This window comes from Telmatherina bonti (genome assembly GCF_933228915.1).
Source record: "Telmatherina bonti genome assembly, chromosome: 3".
Taxonomy (NCBI): Eukaryota; Metazoa; Chordata; class Actinopteri; order Atheriniformes; family Telmatherinidae; genus Telmatherina; species Telmatherina bonti.
Genome location: NC_136621.1, coordinates 37,938,292 through 37,963,291, shown reverse-complemented (window position 1 = coordinate 37,963,291; position 25,000 = coordinate 37,938,292). Strand labels below are relative to the sequence as shown.

The 25,000-nt window shown below is 40.3% G+C and overlaps 2 protein-coding genes across 2 annotated transcripts in view; both read left to right on the top strand.

Annotated features, from left to right (window-relative positions):
- gga3a (golgi associated, gamma adaptin ear containing, ARF binding protein 3a) overlaps positions 1–14,848 on the top strand; it is a 26,020-nt gene extending 11,172 nt beyond the window's left edge. Inside the window, exons 8-15 of the mRNA XM_079261537.1 lie at positions 2,096–2,177; positions 2,378–2,503; positions 5,459–5,665; positions 5,787–5,851; positions 5,936–6,342; positions 11,225–11,424; positions 14,340–14,509; positions 14,675–14,848. Coding sequence (XP_079117663.1) covers positions 2,096–2,177; positions 2,378–2,503; positions 5,459–5,665; positions 5,787–5,851; positions 5,936–6,342; positions 11,225–11,424; positions 14,340–14,509; positions 14,675–14,833 — 1,416 coding nt within the window. The 3' untranslated portion in view covers positions 14,834–14,848. The remainder of the gene's footprint in view (positions 1–2,095; positions 2,178–2,377; positions 2,504–5,458; positions 5,666–5,786; positions 5,852–5,935; positions 6,343–11,224; positions 11,425–14,339; positions 14,510–14,674) is intronic.
- Positions 14,849–21,421: 6,573 nt separating this feature from the next.
- The window catches only part of sumo2a (small ubiquitin like modifier 2a), a 4,756-nt gene continuing 1,177 nt past the window's right edge, over positions 21,422–25,000 (top strand). The window contains exons 1-3 of the mRNA XM_079264796.1: positions 21,422–21,474; positions 22,245–22,376; positions 23,315–23,386. Coding sequence (XP_079120922.1) covers positions 21,454–21,474; positions 22,245–22,376; positions 23,315–23,386 — 225 coding nt within the window. The 5' untranslated portion in view covers positions 21,422–21,453. The remainder of the gene's footprint in view (positions 21,475–22,244; positions 22,377–23,314; positions 23,387–25,000) is intronic.

The window sequence follows — 25,000 nt, the reverse complement described above, 5'->3', positions numbered from 1 at the left end:
GGAAGGTATAGTGGAGAGGGGTGAGCGGCAGGGATCGGGACTTGGGGGCTGTGGGTGGGATGTAGGGGTTTGGAGGATGGTTTTGGAGGGTAGACTAAATGTTTGTGTGTGGGCCTGTATGTGTCAAGATGTGTGTGTCTGTAGGTGTGTGTATGTAGATGTGTGTGTATACTGGGATGATGGTGAGTGGGAGTAAATGTATTGGTGAGGAGGCGAGGATGGACTGTGACATGCCCTCAGGTGGGGGGCGTCTCCAGTGGATGGGGGGGCAGTGGGCCTTTGATCTGGGGTCTCCTTCTGCCACCCCTTCCTTGTCTTCCTCTCCCTCTGCATGTGGTTGGTTTGTGTCTTTTGGAGTTTCTGGGAGCTCTGGTAGTTTGGGTGGCTACCCCTGGCTTGTCCTTGGGGGCCCCGGGGAAGGGGGGTGTCTCGTGGCTCTGACAGCTCTCCGTATGGAGGGAAGCTCACTTCCCTCTGGACCTAAATCCCCGAACCCCCCTCCTTCCCCGCTCTCCATCACACACATGCAGGGTGTTGGGAGGTGTGCGCGTTGTGCTCAGTGGTGAGAGAGCCATCAAGGCAGTCTTGATCGCTTGTCATATTTTGATTCCCGGTAATGGGGACTCTGACCGGGGCCTTCCTGTCCTCGTCCTGACTGCTGCTCCGTGACGGTCTGGGGTCCTGACTGACTCTTGGCGTGGGCTGTGCCCTCTGTGTGTGGGGGTGGGTGGTTGCCTTTGGGCTCTTGAGGCACTGGGGCCCCCGCTCTGTCTGCCCTGGGCGGCCAGGATCTGCCATGGCTGGTCTTTGCCAGTCCGCGCCTGAAAGGGGCCAGTTCCCCTTTGCTGTGGGGGACTCCGGATGGATCCCCCATCTGCCACCTCCTGAATAGGTGCATGGTAGGCTCCAGAGTGGGAACGTTGAGGTCTATGCTTGGGGGTGGCCACCTGGTCTTGGGCTTCTCCTGGCCTGCCTCTATCCTTTGTGTGGGCGGGGTCACATTGGCGTGATCACTCTTCTCTGAACACATTCCACTCTGTATGTTCTGCATGTGACAAAGTCACTGGGTCGTCTGCAGGTTTATTTTCTTTCTTTGTTTTAGGTTTATATTAGGGGCGCAACTAATGTCTATTTTAATAGTCGACTAATCTGTAAATAATTTTTTCGATTAGTCGATTAGTCACGATTATTTCTGTCATGCCCACTACCTGTGCTTTCAGTTGACGCAGCTCTTTTTACAGGCTCCAGTATGTTTTACCCCACTCTCTTCATTTGCATCATTTGTATTTCACCCTGATTCCCAGTCAGTCACAACATAATGTCCTTAAGTTAAATAAAAAAGTCCTTAAGAATAATTATGTAAAATAAATAGAAAAATAAATTAAGAATCCAGAAAATCAAGGGGAGCATTATATCTAATGCGATGAGAAGTCAAGGATGGAGCAGTTAAAGCCTCCAACTTGCCTGAGCGTCGAGGGAAATCAGGCGGAAAACTGATGAGAAAATGTACTTTTCCAAGGGCATCATAGATATAATGCTGCCCTTGGAAAAGTACATTTTCTAGTAATGCAGACGGACTTGCAGGCTCTTTGCGTCTGACACGTTTCCAGTGTTACAAGCTGAAACATCATCATCCATGCAGTAATTATCCAATAATAAGGTTGTACAGATGTTATTTATTTATTTTATGTTAAATCCAGATGATGAGTTTCTTTTTGGACAGGCAGAGTATTTGCAAACTGACAAGTCATAGAAACTGTTTCCACTCACAACTCCTGGATTTTTTTCATGATTTTTTTAATGATTTGGCCCATATTTTATGCTGCGGTGTCTTTTCTAACAAACACATCACAGCAGGGTTTTTTCTGCTGGACATCTCCCTCTGGTATGTCTGCTGAAATGTTTGGACTTCTTACATGAGGCTGGATGGAAAAAATATCTGAAAGAAGTCTGTGCTCTCACATGCCAACACTCAGGAATATCTGCAGAGCATGTCAGCGCTCCTATGGATGTGTGAAAACGACTTCTGACAGGAGTCCTGTCAGCTGTGATGAGACTGAAAATGTGAATCTCTGGTGTTTTCGTTCATTTCCAGGAGTTGTACAGTGATTGTGACAAGCTGAGGCAAACAGTGTTCAAGCTGGCTACTGAAACGGAGGACGATGACAGCAGCTTGGGTAAGAAAACCAGTCATTTAACCTTGTTGACAGTAATTGCTTGCTCTTGCTAGTCTTGCCTGGCCTTTGCTATTTTCTAGTAACATTTAACAGACATGCTTAATTTCTTAGAGACTTTCAGACCACAGGTGCTTGTTCTTTTGTTTTAAGCTTTCTTTTCTGTTGTACTTGGTCTAATGGTTTTAATCTGCTCATACCAGGAGACATCTTGCAGGCCAGTGATGATCTTTCCCATGTAATTAATTCGTATAAGAAGATTGTGGAAGGGCACACTGCCAACGGAGACACCGAAGCTGCACAAGAAACACAAACCTCTGTCAAACAAGGTAAATTAGAACAGGTAGATAACAGAAGCTTATTCTGCCTTTGCAGCAAATTAGACTGTCTGTCCTTCCAGCTTCCCCACTGGTGAACACTAACATCTTGTCTCCAGCTTTGCTTTCGCAGTAATTACATCCTAAAAATGCATTAAATCAATTTGTTGCATCTTCAGCTGCTAACTTCACCTGCTTCACTTTACTGTTATTTTAGTTTTGGATGCACAAACACGACTGACATCCACACACGTACTTGTCTGTAGAACAAAAAAAGTGAATTCCAGTCTTGAAATCTGCCTGCAGGTTCCTGTGGGAGTGAGCAGCAAATGGAAAAGCATTTCTATATTTGACAACATTCCACGCTGTGGAATCGTATTATCCTCGTGCTCCTATTAGCAGGAAATCTCTTACCTCTTTTTATGGCAGATGCAGTTTCATCTGCTGCATACTGAGAAGAGCTGATTACATCTGGAGTAGAGCACAGATGAACTCTGCAATCCTCAAAACACGTTAAGGTTCTGCCTGTTCTGGGTGGCAGCGTACTTCACCGCTGCAGTTTAAATAATTTTCAGGTACGGCAACAAATTAATGAGGAAAGTAAGAGAGAGAGAGAAATGAATAACTTGATGTGTGTGCCCATCACATTGAGTTAATGGGCCGTTGTGTGTGAGGAATGCAGCTTTGCTCTCAGTTAAACACATTTCCAGTTGGGACGTGGAAGATGGTTGAGAGGTTCAACTTAAAGTCCATCCCATCTACAAATGTGGTGTACTAATGCTAACATTTACAGCTATTTATCAATGTCTCTCCTCCAATGTCAGTTAGTCCAAAGACCTATTTTTCATGGCACAGGAGACGGACGGACGGTTTTGTTCATCTCCTGCTTCGGTTCGGTGCCTAGTTTGGTCTGTTTTTAAGAGTCTGCTATCTGGCTGTCACTCCGAAAGAAAAGAAGTCATCTGTCAACCTAAAGGTTTGATTCCAGGTTTCTCCCTGATTAAATGCTGAAGTGTCCTTTAACAAAATGCTGAACTCTATGGGTCAGTCGAGTTATGGCAGTGTGAGTGCAACAAGGGCTTTGAGTGGTCAAGAGGACGAGAAAACACAGTCCATTTAGCATTACCATACCACTGGAAATCACTGGGGGGCAGTGTTGAGCAGTGTAACAGTCAGAATCAGATGAAGGAACAAACCAGAGAAGAACAAGAACATGAAGAAGAGGACACAGATACCACCAATTAAAAAAGGACCCAAAGAAGACACAGAGAAAGTTAAAAGAAACTGATTTTGGGGTTTTATTTTTTACTTCTTCAGGTTTTTTTTGGATGAATGTAAAGAACTTTATCGCCATACATTACCAATACCAACTGGTGTCAGAGCGTGGAAGTGAACTCTGAGCTCAGCGCTGCCCTCTAGTGCAGGGGTGTCAAACTCCAGTCCTAGAGGGCCGGCATCCGGCAAGTTTTTGTTGTTTCGCTCTATCAACACAGCTGATTCAAATCAAATGGATCCAGCAGCTTCTTTTCAACCTATTTATGAATTTTGGTCATGTGTGTTGGAGGATGGAGACAACAAAAACCTGCAGAATACCGATCCTCGAGGACTGGAGTTTGACGCCTGTTCTCTAGTGGATGAACTGACTTAACAACATGGCAACATAACAGACGCTTGGAAGTATGAGAGTGGAAACATTTGACAATGTTTCAAACAGACTCCATATGTGTAGATAAGGAAGCGTAAATGGGTCCTAACCAAGCAGCAACCTCTGGCGGTTAAAAGTGAAGCCTATGCAGAAGTGCGAAAAAACTACAGTTCCCCCTTCATCCACTAGGGGCTGCAAAACAGAGCAAATCCCCATGGACTCCCATGTTAAAAAGACCAACTTCACGGCAGCAATAAACATGTTTACAGCAGAAATAAACAAGTTTACAGCCTGGTTCAAAAATCCATTTTCGGTTTATTAGGTCAGGTTTACCTCCATGACAACTGTGGGAGGAGTGAATCTTTTTCTAACTCGCCTGTAAGTAATTTAATCTCAAAGTTCTGCATATTTAGGGGCATGTCCTTTTGATTGACAGGTACCCGATGTCCCGTTCAAGTAAGAAGAACGTAGAAGAACTGCGGTTTTTAGCCAGTTCACAACGTGACTTAGCTTTAGCCCGCTTACCTACATTTGCTGGTTATCTCTGGGTTAGCTCTTAGCTACAGAAACCTCGGAGTTCCCTCGATGTCAATCATCCACCATGACGCTCACAACCCCCCTCTCAGCTCCACCTCTTTGCCCATATTTGTCATTTCCGGGCGAGACAACACGTGTGCCCCTGCCAAGATGGCGATGGTAGGAACCGCCCACCGAGCTTCAACTCAACTCTTCAGAAACCTACGGGTGACGTCACGGAGGCTACGTCCATCTTTCTATATACAGTCGATGGTCCTAACATGCTCTGTCTGCTGGTGGGAGTGTGTTCACCGTGTGTGTGGAAGTGGAAGTTTTTATTTTACCAAAATATGACATGGCAATATTTTCCTAAAGTCACTGCGTCGTATTTTCTTTCCATCGTTTTCCGTGCGGTATTGTTTTGCTTCAACTCCTGCAAGAGAAACACAGTAAAGCAAAACATACACACAATCATTCATCCTTCTTCCAAAGCATGTTTTGAATCGCTGATTATGTCAGCACAATGCCAAACCCCAGCAGGACTGTGCTCGTGCACACTGCCAGCGGCTTACAGCTGCTCCAACAAAGGAGACTTGCATTTCTTTTTATCTGCAGTTTAGCGCTCCAGTCCAGTTTCAAAGCCTGCTGCGATCGATAAATGTTTGTTGTTGTTACACTTCAGAGATGTGCTTGCTTTTTGCAGCCTCGAGAAAAGCGTTGTTGTGTTAAATCCAGCAAGTGATGGCTGCTGGAGGACATTTGAACAGTTCGTGGTTTTCTTCTGCTGATGTTTTTCTATCTGTTAGGCACTGCAAGCTCACACCAGGCAGAGATTCTCATTGACCTGGCAGGCCTCGACATCCAGAGCCCCGCCGAGCCCAAACAGAAACCTCAATCATCTCTGCCGTTTCCGGCCGACCTGCTTTGTGGCTCTCAGGCCGCGACCCTTCAGAGCGAGAGCGTCGGTGCACCCTCAGTGCTGTCGTTGTTGGATGAAGAGCTGCTTTCTTTAGGTATGCTGCAGGTTATGTGCTCTAATCTTCATGTCTTATTCTTTTGAGGATCTAATCGTGTTTTGAAATGGTATTTCTAGTATATCTGTGTTCTAAGATACTTTTGTATTTATTTGTATAGGCCTTAATGAACCCGGTCCGAGTGAATCAACGCATGGCAAACAGACCGATTTGGCTTCTTTGCAGGTATTGAAATGAATAAAAATAACTCCTTTAAATATCCAGTTCTCTGCTATTAGAAATAAGTGTTTTTACCGCTGCTTCTTCCAGGGTTCGGGTCAGGAATTGGGTCTGTTTGACACCAGTTTGCCTACACTTCCTGCACTCTCGACACCATCGCTCTTTCTGGATGCCCTCTCTACAACACCACCAGTAATATCCACAGCGAGTCCAGCCAAAACTTCAACAACAGCCTCCGTTTTGAGCTTTCCTGGCTCGTTCTCGTCCACACACCCGCTTTCTGCTGCACCTGGTTTAACATCGGCGTCTTTCCCGCAGCCTCTCGGTTCAGCGCTGATCAACTTGCCGCCAGCTGTTCCTTCTCAGTCATTCATGATCTCAGCTGCTCCTTCATGCACACAGCCGATCTCTGCTTTGTCTGGAGTCCTCCACTCGTCGTCATCTTCCCTCAGTCACAATTTACAAGACCTTTCCATGCTGGATCTCAGCAGTAATAAGTGAGTAAAACTGGGTAGATACTGTGTTCTATCTATGTAAAATCTCTGTAAATGCCAAATGTCCTTGTTTCTCTCTGGTGTTTCAGTAACTGCAACTACAAGTTTTTCTGCACCACAGTGATTTCTCCTTGTGCTAAATTAAACTTGAAAGTGGATAATTGATTTGCAAATGTACTCAACCTTGGGACAAAAAGTGAAAAAACCTGGGCTTAAGTTATGCAGGAGTTTTAATTTAAAAACAGAAAAAACAAGAACAAAGAAATATGAAAGAGAATCAAAAAATCTTTGTCCAATTCCATCATTATTTCATATTTCACTTTTCTATGTCATGGATCAGTAATAACAGAGATAGATCAGTCTTTCTTTGTCTGTCCAAAAAGGATCAAGTAAATTCTTTTTGGACAATTTAAGGCAAAAAACAAACAAAAATGTTGAAAAAAAAATGTTTAAGAATGAAAAATTCAACAATAATTATAACATCAACAATGGAACATTATACTATATTCAATAAGCATTATGATGATGCATTTAATAATATTGATAATAACAACAGCAACAATAACAATGAAGATAATTTTAACATTTACAATAATAATGACACTATTACAGATAATGACATCAATGCTACTAACTACTGATGATAAAGAAAGAAATGATAACAGCAACAATAGTGATAATAACAATGTCAACACACTAAGAACAACAACTATAACAGCAATATTAAAATGAAAGTTACATTTTCTTTGGAAGACCATGTTCTTGTGTGATAATATTTGGACATTGCCTTCATTTGCCACATACAGACACAGAAAAACTCTTAGTTGTGGGTCTCGTCACGTGCATTTTGAATTGTGCGTTCCTTTGTTTTGGCCATAGCATGTATAGAAAAGATGGGTGGAGCCTCTGTGACGTCACCTGTAGGTTTCTGAAAAGGTGAATTGAAGCTCACTGGGCGGTAACCACCGTCGCCACCTTGGCAGCGTCATGTGTGTTGTCTCTCCTGGAAAATACAAAAATGGGCAAAGAAGTAGAGCTGAGAGTGGGACTGTGAGCGTGGGGTGGGTGATGGACAGTTATCAAATTGTGAGCTAACGGTAGCTAAGAGCTAACGGGAGCTAACCTGCTAACTAAGGTAAGCGGGGTAAAGCTAAGTCACACTGTTAACCAGCTGATAAACTGCAGTGGTGCTACACTCTGTCTTCTTGTGGTGGGATATCGAGTACCTGTCAATCAAAAGAACATGCCCCTAATTATGCTGAATTTTTAGATTAAATTATTTCTAAAGGGGTGAGTTAGAAAAACAGTTAAACAGTTATGAAGGTAAACCTGACCAATTCAACCTCAAATGTTTTTTGTACCAGGCTGTAAACATGTTTATTTCTGCTGTAAACATGTTTATTTCTGCTGTGAAGTTGGTCTTTTTAACATGTTAGTTTATGGGGATTTGCTCTGTTTGGGAGCCCCTAGTGGATGAAAGGGGAACTGCAGTTTTTGGCACTTCCACTTGGCTTCCCTTTTAACCATCAGAGGTTGCGGCTTGGTTCTGGCCCATAACCACCTCTGTTTTGATGGCAGCTTTATTTCCATTTAATGTTTCAAAATGAATAAATTAAACAACAATAATGCGCGTGTGCATAAAAAGGGAGGGAGGCAGGCTGTCACACATAATGTAAATAAAAAGAAAGGTTAAAAAAGGAAACGGTAACGAGGAAAAAAAAACAACAATTGACACGACAGAGACAAAAGACAAGAGACATGAGACTCAATCAGTTGACGGGGAGAAAAAGACGCACCCGGTGAATATAAATTGCTGAGCGATGTGTGCTGTGTGCATGTTGTAATAATGAGAACGTAACTGATAATGAATGAACTCAAATAACAACTACAATCTTTATAGTTATCATCATTACTTTTATTATCCTCATGCATTTGCAAGTAAGCTTGTGCCCTCAGACCCAGGAGTCCTTTTTTAAAAAAAAATTTAGTTATTGTTTTAAAAATGGATTCTAGATGTCATTAAAGCCATAACACATAAGAATAATAATAATAAAAATAATGAACCCAGGTGGGATGTTTTTGTCTGTATGCCATTTATTTTTTAATGTGATATATTCGAGGAGAGTATTTTTCCAGTGATTTGATTTGCACAGCGTTCTTGGTTTTCCAATTTAAGAGAATAATTTTATTGGCAACAGTTAGAGGAATGACGACCTGCTGCTTCTTTGAGGTTACTGAACAGACAGAGTGAAACATTTTTCTTTGCGTGATAGAGGATCTGAGGGTGAATTTGTGAGTTTGTTTATTGTCATTCAGAAAGTATTTTTGTACATTTTATTCCAGAATTCAATGTTGAGGGAGATAGCAAGGTCCTTTTCCTAATTTTGATCCCGGGAGTGTTACTACTGTGTATGTGTTTGACAAAAATTTAGATATTAATTTTTTTAAATTTGTCATCTTCATGGATTCTTTATTCAGTTTGGATTGTAGTAGTAAGGTATTAGAAGTATGGCGTCATATGTCTGCTGGATACCGAGGAGAGCACTCATCAGTTATAACGACACGTTTGCTATTGGCGGGAGTTTGAAGGCATGACAATGCTTGTCATGCTCCGGTGGTTCATCCTGTGGTGGTTTAAAAGCCTAAAAGAAAGTGCCCAAAATTGCAGTTCTCCCCTCATCCATTAGGGACCTCAAATGGGAGTCGGTCCACATAAAGACCAACTTTACATCAGAAATAGACATGTTTACAGCCTGCTTCAACAATAGGTCAAGTTTACTTTCTTGACAACCACGAGGTGGGTGAAGTTTATTCTTACTCATATGTTTAAATGTTATTTTTCTTTTTTTATAATTCAGTATGTCCTTGTTGATTGAAAGGTCTCTTGTATCTGTTGGAGAGTAGGCAGAGTGTAACACAACTGCAGATCTTAGCCGTCTCACAGCGAGCCTTGGCTTTGGCACTTGCCTCCATTTGTCGGTTAGCTATGGGTTAGCTTGGTTTGCTCTTAGCTACAGGCAGCTTGGCATTGATAAATCAAATCCAACTTTATTTATAAAGCACTTTTTTTTCAGTAAATGTAACACAAAGTACTGTACACATTATAAAAGCACAACAAAGAAAAATCCATCAGCCCTACCACTTCCCACACACTGATAGATATCAATCATCAACGTCCATGCTCGCGGCCTCCCTCTCAGCTCTTCTTCTTGGCCCATGCAGCGAAGATGGCAAGGGTGGAAACCTTCCAAAGAGCTTAAGTTCAGCCCTTCAGAAACTACATTTGATGTCATGGAGGCTCGGCCCATTTTTTTTATTTACCGTCTATAACAGTGAAACACACCTTCTTATTGGCAATCAAAGAGCTACCTTTTTGCGATGAGCTTACGGTATGATATATATAATAATTATTGACTACCAGGGGGGATTTTATCCAAGGTACAGATGAGAAATTCTTCCCACTCTGAAGAACCTTTTAATAGTTTTTTACTTGGATTTAGCTACATTTACAGGTATACAGGGTTACATCTGTTTATTCAATATGAAATCAGCTACCTTTGCTGTTAGTCCTCCACCGAGCTTCCCATAAGGCAGTGGTGGATGCAGTTGTTCTCATCGTCAGGCTCAAAGAGGACCTGTAATTCAGCCTGTGAAAAAAAAAAAGCTCTACATTTAAACGGTTTCATCGTATTTTCAGGGTCTCTGGTGGTCACTTCATTTACAACTGTGCTTGACGTTTGGCGTTATTGCTTTGCCCATCTTTACCACTAGATGGTATTAATCTCTGCACATTGTACCTTTAAACAAAGACTTTGTTGAAGCCCCTTTTGTTTGATTACTGCATTGAGATTTCTTGGATTCAGACCTTCCATCTGTTACAGCGACTAATTGACTCCAGATAAAGTTCAGCTGTCCTCATTGGATTTTCCTGACATTTACTCTGCCTGCTTCAACAGAAGCTGGTGTGCAGGGAGCTTAGAAAGCATCAGAGGAATCCCATTGTTTGTTTGTTTGTTTTTGTCTCCTTTTCTGCCCTGCAAGTTTCTTCTGGCTCTTGCCAGGTCAACATTTTTTATTTTCTGGTGAAATAAGGTTGTATAAAGAATTCAGAAAACATGGACTTGACCTTCCTTCTGCAACAGATAAAAGGATTAAAATCAATGACATGAGACCTACAGCAACATGAAGTATAATCTTAATAAAATGCTGTTTGTGCGCTACATATGACAGCAATATCCCAAATATTCTGTTTATCTGGATTATAGGGGTGGGGGTTCAATTCAGAAGCCTTTCTGTACAAAGAAAAAGTCAACTTTAATGATGGAAAACATAAATCCAGCAGTGATGCTGCAAGGTACATAAAAAAGAAAATCTGAAAGGATACAAAAAAAACACAATTTTTACCATTAAAAACATTAGATTGATAAAAATTTTTCAGGGATATCCTCACATTATCACCAGTGGGTCCCATGGACTCACTGCATTAGAAACCCACAAACATCAAAATCTGAAAGTGGTCCGTGCACAAGATAAACCTCACAATCTGTTCTCTGGAGTCTGTTTGCAAAGAATGAGAAGCAATGTCTGAGCCGAAGTGTGCCATGCTGACACAAGAGAACTGAATGCTTTAATTACATCAAGAGTTGCTTCAACAAGGTGCTTTGTTTAGTGACTTCACACTTATACAACAAGCTAATTGTGCACTTTATTGAATATTTTTTGATTTGAATGATTTGTTGAGGTTTTTTGTTGTTTTTTTTTAACGTCACATAATCTGTTTTAATAAAGATGTGTTTGTTTATTTTATCTCAGCTGTACATCAACGTTTTGTAAAGCATCTCTTGTAAAAAGCGAAGCTCTGAATGCTCTTTCATCTCTCCTCCAGTCATGGTGGCCCCTTCACCTCATCCACATCACTGACCCCAGCAGGGATGCAAGTATTGTCTGCAACAAAAAGTCACGTAGACGACAGCCCTTTGTTACGATCTTTGTCTCCAATTCCTCCCCTGAGCCAAGCCAGTCCAGGCAAAGGACCGGAGGTTTCCCTGGCTAATGTGTTCGTCCCCTTGGAGTCCATTAAGCCAAGTGAGTTCCAGAACTAACACCAAGAAGTACAAGTTAAACTACATATTGTTGATATGCTAAAACCTTGAATTCTTCAATTCAGCTTTATTTGTTTAATAAATTTACAACAAATTCATATCAAGTTACTTTACAGACATAATCAGTTCAAGCTAAGAGTGTTTTTGCTGCTTGAAACGACCCAACAAGGTAAAAAAAAAAAAAGCTCGGATTTCCATGTAAATCTTCATAGCAAGTCGTCTTATGAGGATAAAATGAGAACAATCCCACAGAGTTGTGTGTTCGAAGAAGAGAAAAGTCATGTAAACGGCTTTTTATCATTTTCCCTGTAAAAAACACCAAGAGTCTACTGTGTTTTATGAACCAGTGAGACCAGTAAATACACTGTTGGCCACAGAAACACGTCAAGCCACATGAAATTGGCTGCTCTGCCAGAGAACCAGTCTGTCTCTGCGTATGGGGTTAAAAGTCTGCCTTCAGCTGTTTTGTACCAGATGTTTAATAAGCACAACACTGCTAAGTATTTTCCTTACTCCACATCACAGGAATAGAAACAGTTATTTAGTCTGTTAATATCAGAAAAAACCAAGGCTACTAATGGAAGAGAGCTGTAGGTGTCTGACATCCCCCGCCGAGGCATGTTTGACAGCTTTCCCAAAAGCCTTGAAGGTAAGGTGGGCTGGTTTAGCTGCCAAAACTGGGATTAAAGAGGTTTCAGAGGCTTCTTGGACAGGCTAAAATCACCTTGGCAGTTTCAGCTTCTTCAAATCTGCTTGTATGTAAACTGGAATTTATAAAATAACTCACTTTCAGCAGGAAAACACAATGCAAATAAACTCTTCTGGCCGCCTGTAGTAGTTACGAGCATGCGTGTGTGTGATGTATGTATGAATTACAAATAGGCTCTATTCATTGTAATCCAATTTTAATTCATTTTATAAAGAAAAGTCCGGTATTTGACCTTCAGTTTATCCCCCAGTCTTGAGGATGCATGCGACATCTTGGTCTTAAAACATTAAGTCACAACTTTATTTATAAAAGTGACAATACACACTAATGAGCATGTAAATATGCAATTTTAAAACCGGAGGTAATTTCAGTCATCAGTCCCTTGGCAGGTCAGAGCCACCCACATTAAACACAACACATCAGTAGTTGTAGCAGAAGGAGATCAAAGTTTATAATAAGAAGAAAAAAATGTTTAAAAAGATTATTATTTAATGTTCAAGTACCGCAATAACCAGGATGCTGAAGTGCATTACATAACTTATCAAAGTGCATTTGTGTAATTGCACAATTCTCTGCATGCTGATGTTTGACATGCTCTGTGAATTCCACATGCTCTGCACATACCTGCTCTGTTTTCTGCTGTCTCATGAATACACAATGTTAAAAACCCATCTCAGAAGTAAGAATGCAAGAGGGAAGCTGTGAATGTTCCACAGAAATCCAAACAGGAAGCTGCATTGCACCAGAACAGACTTTCAGAAGCAAAACGCCATGACTTTTAGCTTTGAGATCTTTTTGCGAAGAATTCAAACTTAAAGGTGAATGAAACCTTTTCTAGAGGTGAAATTAGGCAAGGGTGTCCAGTTCAGCTCCAGCTCTCCAGGGCCACAATCCTGCAGGTTTTCCATGTAGCCCTCCTTCAAAATACCTGACTCAAATGAATCACCATTAGCCAGGTGTGTTGAAACAGGGACACATCAGAAACCTGCAGACCAGTGGCCCTTGAGGACCAACTTTGCACACCGCTGAGTTAGGAACTATGATGGTAATCTGGTTTTCTCAAGAACAGCTTTCAAATTTTTGTCCCAGTCTGGTAAAGACATGAAGATATCTGCTACTTTTGCATTAGCGCTGACTGGCATTGTCTGCACTTCATCAGCTGAACTGCCTGATGGCACGTTTAACACGAGAAAAAGACGTTTCTGGTTCTATGAGTGAAAAACGTGACATTAAGTCATTCAGCATTTGACAGGCAGTGATTTCAGCACCAGTTTAATCTGCCACCCAGTCACTCCAGAGACGTTAACAATTCGTAGCAGAGCTTTTTCTGTGAACCCTCGGTTTAAACAAGACGACTTTCCTGTTTTGTGAGACTTGATGGTTGGTTTGAAAACTGAACATGAGAGTTTGCTGCCACTTAGTGGTAAAAGCAGTAAACTTACTGAACTTGTGAAGAAAAACTTGGTGTTTCACCCACAGCGGACATTTCATTGTGTAGTTTACATGTTGGTTGTGTGAAAGCAGAACAAAAGATGCACAGTCAATCAGTCTTTGCTTATTAAGGACCTTTCATGCAAGAAAAATGTTGCGAAAAGTGCTTTACATTAAAAGGGGAAAAAAAAGATATTAGACAATATAACCCATCAAATCGTTGTTGTTGCCCCAACACGCATTAACTCTATCAGGAAGCCACAACGCTGAAACAATGAGACAGATTAAAAACTTGAGAGTATAAAACATGATTAAAGCTGCAAGTGGCATCCATGGGGGTCTGAGCCTTTTGCCCCGTTGCCCTGGCAACAGGTCTTTGATTGACGTTTTTGTGTTACACGTGTGCCAAATTTTGATGTCCTACGTCAAAGTAGACGTTCCGTACCTAATTCATTTGGGGATTTTTTTCTTGTCCTAGGTGGCACTGTAAAACTGGATACACTGGATAGCTGGATAGCCAATACACTGGAGAGTATGCGGACCATAGATTATCTAAATTTACACCGGGCTTGTGGTGTGTGTCAAATTTCACAACTTTTCATGGGTGTTTAGGGGGTCAAATTTAGAAGAATAAACACTTGGTAAACGGGACTCTTAAAAAATAAAGATACAGTAAAAACAATACAAGACAAAGAAAAAAAACAAAGATAATTGTGCTAAATATCCTTTTTTCATCTTTTTTTATGCTGTTTTTTTAGGTAAAGTGTTACCTGTGACTGCATATGACAAAAACGGCGTTCGTGTTTTGCTGCATTTTGCCAGCGACTGTCCACCAGGAAGGCCTGACGTTCTGGTTATGGTGGCGTCCATGCTCAACACGGCCCCTCAGCATGTCAGGAACATTGTCCTGCAAGCAGCTGTACCCAAGGTAAAAGCCGATCTGCTGCTGCACAGCTCAGGTTTATTTCTAAAAAATACTCATTTGAACTGATTTTCAACTCATGGAATTTAAATTTGTCTGATTGACGGCTGTGCGGTTGTTGTTGCGGTCTCTCGCTTACGCACGCGGATGTTTGTTGTGTTAACTCCGCAGACCATGAAAGTGAAGCTGCAGCCACCCTCGGGGACAGAGCTGGCTCCTTTTAATCCGATCCTTCCCCCCGCCGCCGTCACTCAGGTCGTGCTGCTTGCCAATCCTCTAAAGGTAGCGCTCCGCCTGGAGCTGTTTTCATGTTTTCCTTTTTACATTTAGCATCAAGGGTTGCAGAGATCACTTGATAAAGCTTTCAGCTGGGTTTTTGGTCCATCTTTTGAATCATATAATGCACTACTGCTCCTTCCTTAAGACGTCCATGCTGACCACCTTGCTTTGATGATGTAATGATTGTAAGTGCATAATTTTGTATTTTCTGAAAGCTACTCGAAGCTCTTGCGGTGGCCATGTCTTTGCTTTTATGTTTTCCAGGAAAAGGTTCGGCTAAGATACAAGCTGGTTTTTACGCTGGGGGAGCACCCATTCACAGAAGTTGGGGAGGTGAACGAGTTTCCACCTGCAGACAGATGGGGCGCTCTATAACCATGTTCTCTACCTCCTCCTCAAACCTTCAGCCATGTCGTTTCCACCGCACAACAAAGGTCAAAACAGGATTCATTCAGAACTAAACTGGTCATTAAGCAATTTGATCCATCAATAATCTGCAAGATACTGAAACCTTTTGTGAACTGATGCACAATACTGTTGAAACAGAATATTTGCTAAGTTATGAAGTTGTTGCTGGTGTTGCTATCCATTGGTTCGCATGTTTCCTCTTGTTTTTCAGTTATATGGGAACTAATTGAGGAACATTACCATGCAGTCAGCAAATGCACACAAACTACAGCCTGACTTGCTTGAAGGAGAGACAAAGCTCCTCTGTTGCAAGATAAAAACACTCATGTGGGTTCATTCAGAGTCTGTTATGGTTAGTTGATCCCATCCACAAAGACTTGACATTAATTCTGAAAATTCCTGCATATTATGCTTTAATCTGTCTTACTTTGCGCCGTGTGTTCAATGTTTTAGTATTGTTTTAAATGTATTATTTATTTTGGCTTGGCGGTGAAAGTGTTGGCTCTGTTAATATTCTTTATGGGATTGCAGTCAAATGCTGCTCCTCTAATCATTTGATCTTTTTTTTTATGGTTTAATTATGATTTGATAGTCTCTTATGCTTTAATAGGCTTAAATGTTACCAGGCATTCAGATGAGTAAAGTTGCATTATTCAACAAACTATATGGAGGACCAAAAATGCCAAAAATATTTAGCAAATAAATATAGAAATTATTCAATATTTTAATATTTTATTTATTTATGAGCCGTATTTATTTATACTTTAATTCTTTTTGTTTTTTGTTATATTTTACCATTTGGTTTCTGTGTGTAATAAGGTCTCTGTCTTTGACTAAGAAGAAGTTTTGCATCAGTTTTGTGCGTAATTTGGTCCGTTTTCAAGGGGTTTAGCTTGCTGTTACTTCATATGGAATATGGAGCAATATCACTGGAAATCACAGGGGCAGTGTTGAGTTGTGTAGTTGTGTAGTTGTGTAGCTGTGCAGCGTTTGGAACAAACCAGAGAAAAAGAGGAGGAACAGGAAGACGACTACACAAAAACCACCAAATAAAAAACACCTAATAAAGATTCAGGAGAGGTTGAGAAGAATAGCAAAAAACTTTGCAGTTTTATTCTTCTACTTATTCTGGTGTTTTTGGACAATTGTAAACAACTTTGTAGTGGTGCATTACCGTCACCTTAACGTGGAAGTGAAGTCTAAACTCAGCACTGCCCTCTAGTGGATGAAGTGATTAAACAATTATAGCAATGTTACATATGCATGAAAGTATGACAGCGGTGACGTATGATGTTTTTTTTTTTTGTTTTTTTTTTACATCCCTGTCTATGTACATGAGGCAGCATGAATGGGCCTTTAGTTACCTACAACAAGGAAAAAGGAAGTTTCTTAAATGCAACCAATCCTCTAGAATCATGTTTGAAACGGTCACCTCATTAGCATACAGCAAAGAAATGCAGAAAGTTGTTGTAATCATTAAGTCTTTTATATATAAATATGTGAATCAAAGGGGAAATGATTAATAAACATGAATTAATTGAAAAACATATTCAGAAAAATCCATTTAAAACGTGGAAATGCATTGATAAATTTAGAATTATTGAATGACAAATGCAAAAGATACAGACTCATACATCAATTTACTTGATTATACTCTCTTTTTGTTAAAAACTTTATTTTCAGGCATTCTTGGTCTTCCATATACGAGAGCTACAGATAGGAACTATTTCCAGAATTTCCTTGTGAACAAAACGACAAGCTACGGTATACTTTCCCTTTAGAAGACAATAAAGGAGAAAGATAAACTGTATATTGACATGGATGTATTTAAAGAAGAACTGGCCTGCTGACGGGTTAAGGCTCTTATTTTTTCCGGTTTGGATATATATTGTGGATTTATCTGGCTCCGTTTCATTGAGAAGGAAATTGAGCTAAGAGGGGTAGATCTTTACTTGGAGTTGAGTGTTAATGTTGTAACAATGTGGGAGTTTTGTTATTCAAAGTAAAATTTCTTTAAATTCTCAGAATACCGAGTATATCAGTGGTGAAAACTTGATAGTTCACCGATAAGAACAAAGTGTTTTTCTAGGGCTGTTAGTGTTGTGTGAAAGACTCCTATTTCTGCATATTTCTAATGATAGTATTTATTTGTTTGAGATGATTAAATTAACTTGCCATTAAATATTTTTTGAAGAGCCATTTTTGTGCATGGAAAAACTAATAAATGGGATGGATCTTTGTATTACTTCTGAAACTTATCTTGGCTTGTTTTCCTCAACATTGTTGAGATATAATAAAGTAAAGAGTGAAGTCCTCCGAGAGGAAAAAGACTAATTCATCATGCGGCTTCTTTATTTCATAATCAAAATGATCAAAGTGACACCCTGTATCATTTACTCTTCATTACTTAGGCATTGACTTCTTGTGTTCCCAAATCAGACCTAACTTAATTTGTTTCATCATGTTTCTTCTGAACAATTACCTCAACTTAATGTTCCAATGTTTACTTAGAGGATAAGTTTGCAAAATGTGCTTTGTTAAACAATTTCAAAATAAAAACAAAATTTAAAAAAAAGGCAAAATGGAACAAAAATACAAGCACTCAGCGAGCAGGCCAGTGATTGTGGCCACCTTTAGTCAGAATCTTTAAGGGCAAAATTATTCTTTACTCTTAAATGTAAAGAATCCTTTAAAAAAAAAAAAAAATCCCTGGATCCAGGTAGTGATCCGGCTCACCCCCAAAATCTAGTCCCTTTTATTCCAATTACTCCATTTCTAAGATTTCCTGAAAATTTTACTAAAACCTGTCAACAACCTTTGTGTTATATTACCAACAGCCAGGCAGTCCGACACCACCGATCACATGACCTCCACCTTGGTGAAAACATCATGGAAAGAACAACACTGAAATAAAAACTGTTTGGCAAGTGATTCACTCCAATGGGATGTCCTAGGTTAACTAAAGGGTAGTGCACAACAGAGAGTTGAAAGTTAAATTTATAACAATAATAATTAGAAGAAGAAACAAAAACAAAGACATAAAAGGATATGAGGTAGGCCTAGGAAGGAAGACACAGTAGCAATGCTTCTGGCATGAGTACTACATTTGTTAATAGTATAAAATGGGAACGTGCAAGGTGGTCTTGTTATTGGTCCTCCATGTTCAAAGACATCCAACAGTGGTGTGAGCAATGTGTCCCGTGTCAGACCCGAAAGGCTCCAGTGCCTAAGCATTGGGCACCTATGGGGGCGTCCCCAGCAACTCAACCCTTCCAAAGAGTTGCAGCTGACATCCTGGAATTGCCAGTGGCATCAAGGGGGAACAGGTATGTGTTAGTAGTTGGAGACTACTTCACCAAGTTTGTAAACCTGTATCCTCTCCATAACCAGACAGCCAAATCTGTAGCACAGTGTTTGTTTGAGGATTATGTGTTGTTGCATGGCATTCCAGAAACCATCCACAGTGACCAGGGTGGGCAATTTGAGGCCGAGATCATTCAGACTGTGCCAGCTTCTAGGAATTAAGAAAACACGCACAACGCCTTATAACCCGAAATCAGAGGGGATGATCGAATGCTTTAATCAGACTCTTATAGATCAGTTGTCTAAGTCGCTGCTTACGTACGGTGGTAAATGGAATCAATATGTTAAACAACTGGCTTTTGCCTACAACACTTCGGTCCACGTCTGCACGAACTACACCCCTTATTTTCCGACTCATGGGCGGGAGGCCTGTGTTCCTGTAGATGTGTTACCATCTTCTCAGATGGGACATCCTGATCCTTCTGGTTCACGTGAGGATTTTGCAACATCGTTGCTGAAAAAGCTAAGGACTGCTTTCAGTGGAGCCAGGCTGCGTGGCACTGAGGCACATGAAACAAAAACTTTATCATGGCAAAGTGGCTCGACATCATCCATATGCAGTCGGGGATCTTGTTTGGCTGCATGATCCAACAGATCTGATGCTTATATACTATATGCTTTAAGCACGCTGTTGTTCAGCCATTAATAAAAAAGTCTGGCCTTGATAACAATGATCCTTCAAACTTTCGTCCAATTTCTAAGCTTCCGTTCCTGTCCAAAATTCTAGAGAAAATTGTATTTTGTCAATTGAAGGCATTTCTGGATGCACATGAGATCCCTGAAGTTTTTCAGTCTGGTTTTAAAAATTTGCACAGCACAGAGTCTGCTCTACTTAAAGTCTTTAATGACATTTTGATGTGTACTGACTCTGGTCATACTGTTGCACTGGTTTTGTTAGATCTGACCGCTACGTTCGACACAGTGGATCATGAAATCCTACTGTGCCGACTTGAGAACACAGTGGGCATTCACGGGGCTGCCTTGGAGTGGTTCCGTTCCTACTTAGCAGATAGGAGTTTTTGTGTGAGACTGGGTGACTTTGCTTCATCCTCGGCCCCCTTGAATTGTGGCGTGCCGCAAGGATCAATCCTTGGTCCGCTCCTTTTTTCATTGTATCTGTTGTCGCTGGGGTCTATTCTCCGAAGGCTTGGTGTGTCTTTTCATCTTTATGCTGATGATAGCCAAATTTACATTCCCCTCAATCATCAAGAAAGCTTCAGTGCCACTGAACTTTTAAAGTGCATTGATGAAATTAAAATTTGGATGTCAATAAATTTTTTGCATTTTAATGATAAAAAAAACAGAGGTTCTTCTTCTTGGACCTAGCAGTGTTGGTGATGCTGTCTCAGTTAACCTTGGATCCTTGTCACAGTTTGTTAAGCCTACTGTCTGCAATCTTGGTGTGAAAATGGATCAGGAACTTAAATTGGACAAACAAATTAGTGCTGTGGTGAAAGCAAGTTTTTTCCACCTGAGACAGCTTGCAAAAATAAGGTCCTCACTCTCAAGACATGATTTTGAAATTTTGATCCATGCTTTTGTAACTACACGGCTTGACTATTGTAACGCCCTGTACTGTGGGATCAGTCAGTCCTCTCTCGCACGGCTGCAGCTGGTGCAGAACGCTGCAGCGCGTCTTTTAACTGGATCTCGAAAGTCTGACCATGTTTCACCAATTTTGTCTTCCCTTCACTGGCTCCCTGTCCGTTACAGAATTGATTTTAAGATTCTTTTATTTGTTTTTAAATGCCTGAACGGTCTGGCCCCTCGCTACCTGTCAGACCTGCTGGTGAGGTATTCCCCTACACGCTCTCTGAGGTCCACAGATCAACTTCTGCTTGTGGTTCCTAAGACGAAGCGTAAACTGAGAGGTGACCGAGCTTTTTCTGTTATTGGTCCCAAGTTGTGGAATAAGCTGCCCCTGTACATTAGACAGGCTGAATCGCTTCTTGTTTTTAAGTCTTGTCTGAAGACTCATTTTTTGTCTTTGGCGTTTGGCTAATTTAAAGGGTTGTTTTACTATTAACAATGTGCTGATGCCCCATTATGATGTAAATATGTATGTTTTATTGTTTCTTCTGTACAGCACTTTGGTCAACTTTGTTGTTTTTAACGGTGCTTTATAAATAAACTGGATTGGATTGGATTGAATAGCTAAGAGCTAACCGAGCTAAAAGAAGTAAGCGGGCTAAAGCCAATTCATGTTGTTAACCGGATAAAAACCGCGGATGTTCTGCGTTCTTTTTACTTGAAGCAGGAGATCGGGTATCTGTCAATCAAAATGACGGGCAAGTTAGAAAAAAATTCACTCCCCCCACAGTTGTCATGAAGGTAAACCTGACCTATTAAACCGAAAATGGATCTTTGAACCAGGCTGTACACATGTTTATTTCTGCTGTGAAGTTGGTCTTTTCAACAAGGGAGTCTATATGGATTTGCTCTGTTTTGGCGCCCCTAGTGGATGAAGGAGGAACTGCAGTTTTATAAACTTCTGCATAGGCTTCACTTCTTACCGCCAAAGTCTCCGTCCATCTTTCATGTTTCGGTCGATGGGAGGGAAGTGTGTAAAAGACAATGTGTTCGATAAACTGTGTTCCGGTGATTTTGTTTTGAAGGGGCCAGACCGGAAGTCTGCGCCGTGTAGTAGTTGTTCCGCAGAAACGCTTCGTGTTCTTATTTTGTATATATTAAGAAAGTATAGGCGCACAAACAAGACCCCCTGTTACAATAATAATACAAACATAATAAAACTGTTATTTAAATGTGGACCTGTGGGATCGTTTGCCAGTAGCGGAACTGGAAGTGATTGTAGAAAACCATCAGCCTGCGTCGCCTCAAAGCGGCGCGCCGTTACGCGCAGGCGCAGAAGATTAGGCGCAGACAGACTAGCAGCAGCAGCGATGGCAGACGAGAAGCCCAAGGTGAGGCGCAGCGGTTTTGTGGGTTTTTGCTATATAATAAAATTATAATTAAACTAATTAATTTCATCATGGAAAGCAGACAGCAGAACTAGTTTGTAAAAGTCTGTATTATTTTAGAGGAAGGTTCTGCTCGCACACGAGCTACTGCTAACAGCTAGCTAGTGAGAGGGTGCAGTTAGCATGCTAAGCTAACGTGGCTAATGGTGGAAATAACTTTTATGGTCGAATTAAATATATTTAATATCCATCTGAATAATGTAGTGTTTGGTTATGATAGCTTGCATGTAAATAGAAAATAATTAATTGATACATGTCCCAATAAACGGAAACAAGAACCGAAAATGAAGCAACTATGAATCAAATAAGGTCTTATTGTGCACCTGGAGCTGGTCAAACAAAATATTTTTTATATATAATTATTTTTTAATTATAATTAAAAATAGCAACTAATTCTATACAGAATAACTAAGATTTTAAATTCCAAGCAAGTTTTTCTTGACTAAAAGTGTCAGTATAGCCAGCTGTAATGTTGATGACTAGGCCCTGAGGCATCCTTAGCTTGTGCTAAAGCTAACCTTAACAGTTTAAATAATCCTCTTTTAATATATGCAATATATTAATTTTAATAGATGCTATATATATATATATATATATATATATATATATATATATATATATATGCAATATAATCTAGGTTTGCTCGTGGATAATCTCAGTGGAATATCTGACATGTGGTTGAACCTCTGCTGACTTTTTTTTTGTCTCTTCAGGAGGGAGTGAAGACTGAGAACAATGAGCACATTAACTTAAAGGTCGCAGGACAGGATGGGTCAGTGGTGCAGTTCAAGATTAAAAGGCACACTCCCCTCAGCAAACTGATGAAAGCTTACTGTGAACGACAGGTAAGACTGAGATGCATACATTGTAGACCTGGCCGATTAACAGATTTGAATCTAAATTATGATCTGGGTTTTCAACGATCATAAAAATAAAAGGGCGCGATTATTTCTCTCTTTGCAGTTTCCTCTCCTGCTGTCTTCAGTTGCCAATCGAGCGTCACTGGCATTGCTAATGTCAACAATCTGGCAACTTTTTTTGTTAAAAGCGACTAGCGACAAATCTAGCGACTTTTACTGGAGTTATTAGAGACTTTTCTGGTGTTTTGGCGACTGACTTGAAGGCACATATTGTTCTGCAGTTACTGTAAGGAAGGAGCAGCGGGAGCCTCTCCCGTCCTAAAGCACTCTCAGGCGGCCAGTCTCAGTCGGCTCCGGCTGCAGGTCAATGTAGAATAACTGCAGTAGGTTGTGGAAGTTCACCTAAACATAGTTTATACCATTGTCAGTGACAACTGGCTGCATTATTTTTGTATAAACGCACACAGTTCGGCGAGTTAAATCACTGTAATATCCCTCAGTTTACGGGACGTTACCATAGCAACACATTAATCAGCTGTCTTTTAACAGGTGAATGAGAGAAACGCGCTGCAGCCTGACAGCGGTTGTTTGGCTTAAAACGTACATCCAGGCCAACGTAAAATAGTTCCTATATAAGCGTTAAAAGCAGATTAAACAACTTGGAACCGTGCATTAGACGGTTATAATGCACGACACGGAGTCTAGAACACTACGACCAGGAAAAGGATTTTTGTTTAGTGGAATATAAATAATGTAATATTGAATGGGGACATTATACAGAACTTATGTTGTCTATTTTGTAGGAATTTTATCACCCCTTTTGTTGCCTAAAGTTATTATAAATCTTCTCATTCACAGGTTTGCTTTTCCAAACCTGTTTAAAGTAAGAGAATAATAGTTTTCCCTTTATTCGTCCTCTGCAGGGGCTGTCGATGAGACAAATAAGATTTCGATTTGATGGTCAGCCCATCAATGAAACGGATACACCTTCGCAGGTAAGTCTACAAATCGTCGTTCAGCCTATTTATGGTTTCTTAAAAGTTACTTGATAATCAAGGCCTGTGGTTGACCCAAAAATAGAAGCAAATCTCACAGTTAAAAAAAAAAAAAAAAAAAAAAAAAGATAATAGCAGCAGGTACGTTTGAATTTATCTCTAACTAGTTGGATAGCTGAATGTCTCTTTAGAGACAAAAGCCAATTATCTTGGAACTGGGGGGTTGAGTTACCTTTGGGAGAGAAATGTTGTCTCGTTCTTATCTATATAGATTCTTACTGTTTAACACTACTGGCTCTTTATTTTGCATGTTAGTACTGATAAAATGTTCACACTGTGGTGCTTTCAAATGGTGCGGGGCACTTGTGCACTGTGAAGTGACGCTGTTGCACTGAAATGCAGTTCAGCTTGCTAAAATATGCAAGACCTTCACTGAGAGACTGGACTGAAGTGTTTGTTCTCCTAACACACGTATATATCTCCAGCATTGATTTTTCTGCTCCAGATGTGCAAGTTCGAGTTCCATAGACCCTAATGCTGGTCCTTCCTCTGCCCTGCATGTTTTAGATGTTTTGGCACATCTGGCTGCAATGAATAACTTGTGAAGATGCTTGTAAAGAACTTGATGAGGTTGATTAATCTGATTTAATTGAGCTGGGGAATGAAAACATCTATAGGATGCATGGAGCATGTATTTGAGACACGCTGCCTTAATCCACCCCTTTACAATCAGAGATTATTTTAATCTCACCCTGGTAAAGTGGAGGATCCTTCCCAGTGCAGATAATGCAGCGTCTGTAATTTCACACAGTGTGTGTGTCAGTGTGAGAAATTATGATCAGCTGTGTGGTTTTAAAAATGTTAGTTTGTTCTTATGAGGAACACTTTTTGCTACTTTTTGTATGAAAAGTGCTTCATAAATACAATTTTATTTGACAAAGAGAAAACTGGGAATTGGACCAGCAACCTCCTGATTGGCTTGTTTAGTTTTTGTTATTCATCATCAGAGAACATTTGCTGTTAAACCAATCATTGTCATGACAACAGTTTTTAACAAGCAGGTTAAAAACCAAGACTATTTTTTTCACCTTTTAAAATATTATTTTAATTAAATAGATGTTTATCACTGAAAAAATAAAATACAAGGAAATAAAATATTTTTACACGAGTTTGGATTTGAAATGACTTTTTTGCGTGTTGTGGTTGCCGTGGTGACAGCTGGTAGTCACACAACCTTCGGCAAGGAGAAAACTTTGTGTTCGACTCTCCAACAGCACGAGTGCACTCTGCGATGTAGTTTTGTTAATAAGTTGGTTTTACACGTCATATAACGCCCACAACAGATTAAGAAAAAAAAAATATTAGTTGTTTTATGATTTTTATACTCTTTACACCTCATCATACACTGCTCAAAAATTAAACAGAACACTAAAGTAACATGTTGTAGATTAAATTGTTTTTTTCATTGTTGAACGTGCTGACAACAAAATCACACAAAAATGATCAATAAAAATCAAATGTATCAACCCATGGAGGTCTGGATTTGGACTTATACTCAAAATGAAAGTAGAAAAACACACTACAGGCTGATCCAACTTTTATTTAATGTCCTTT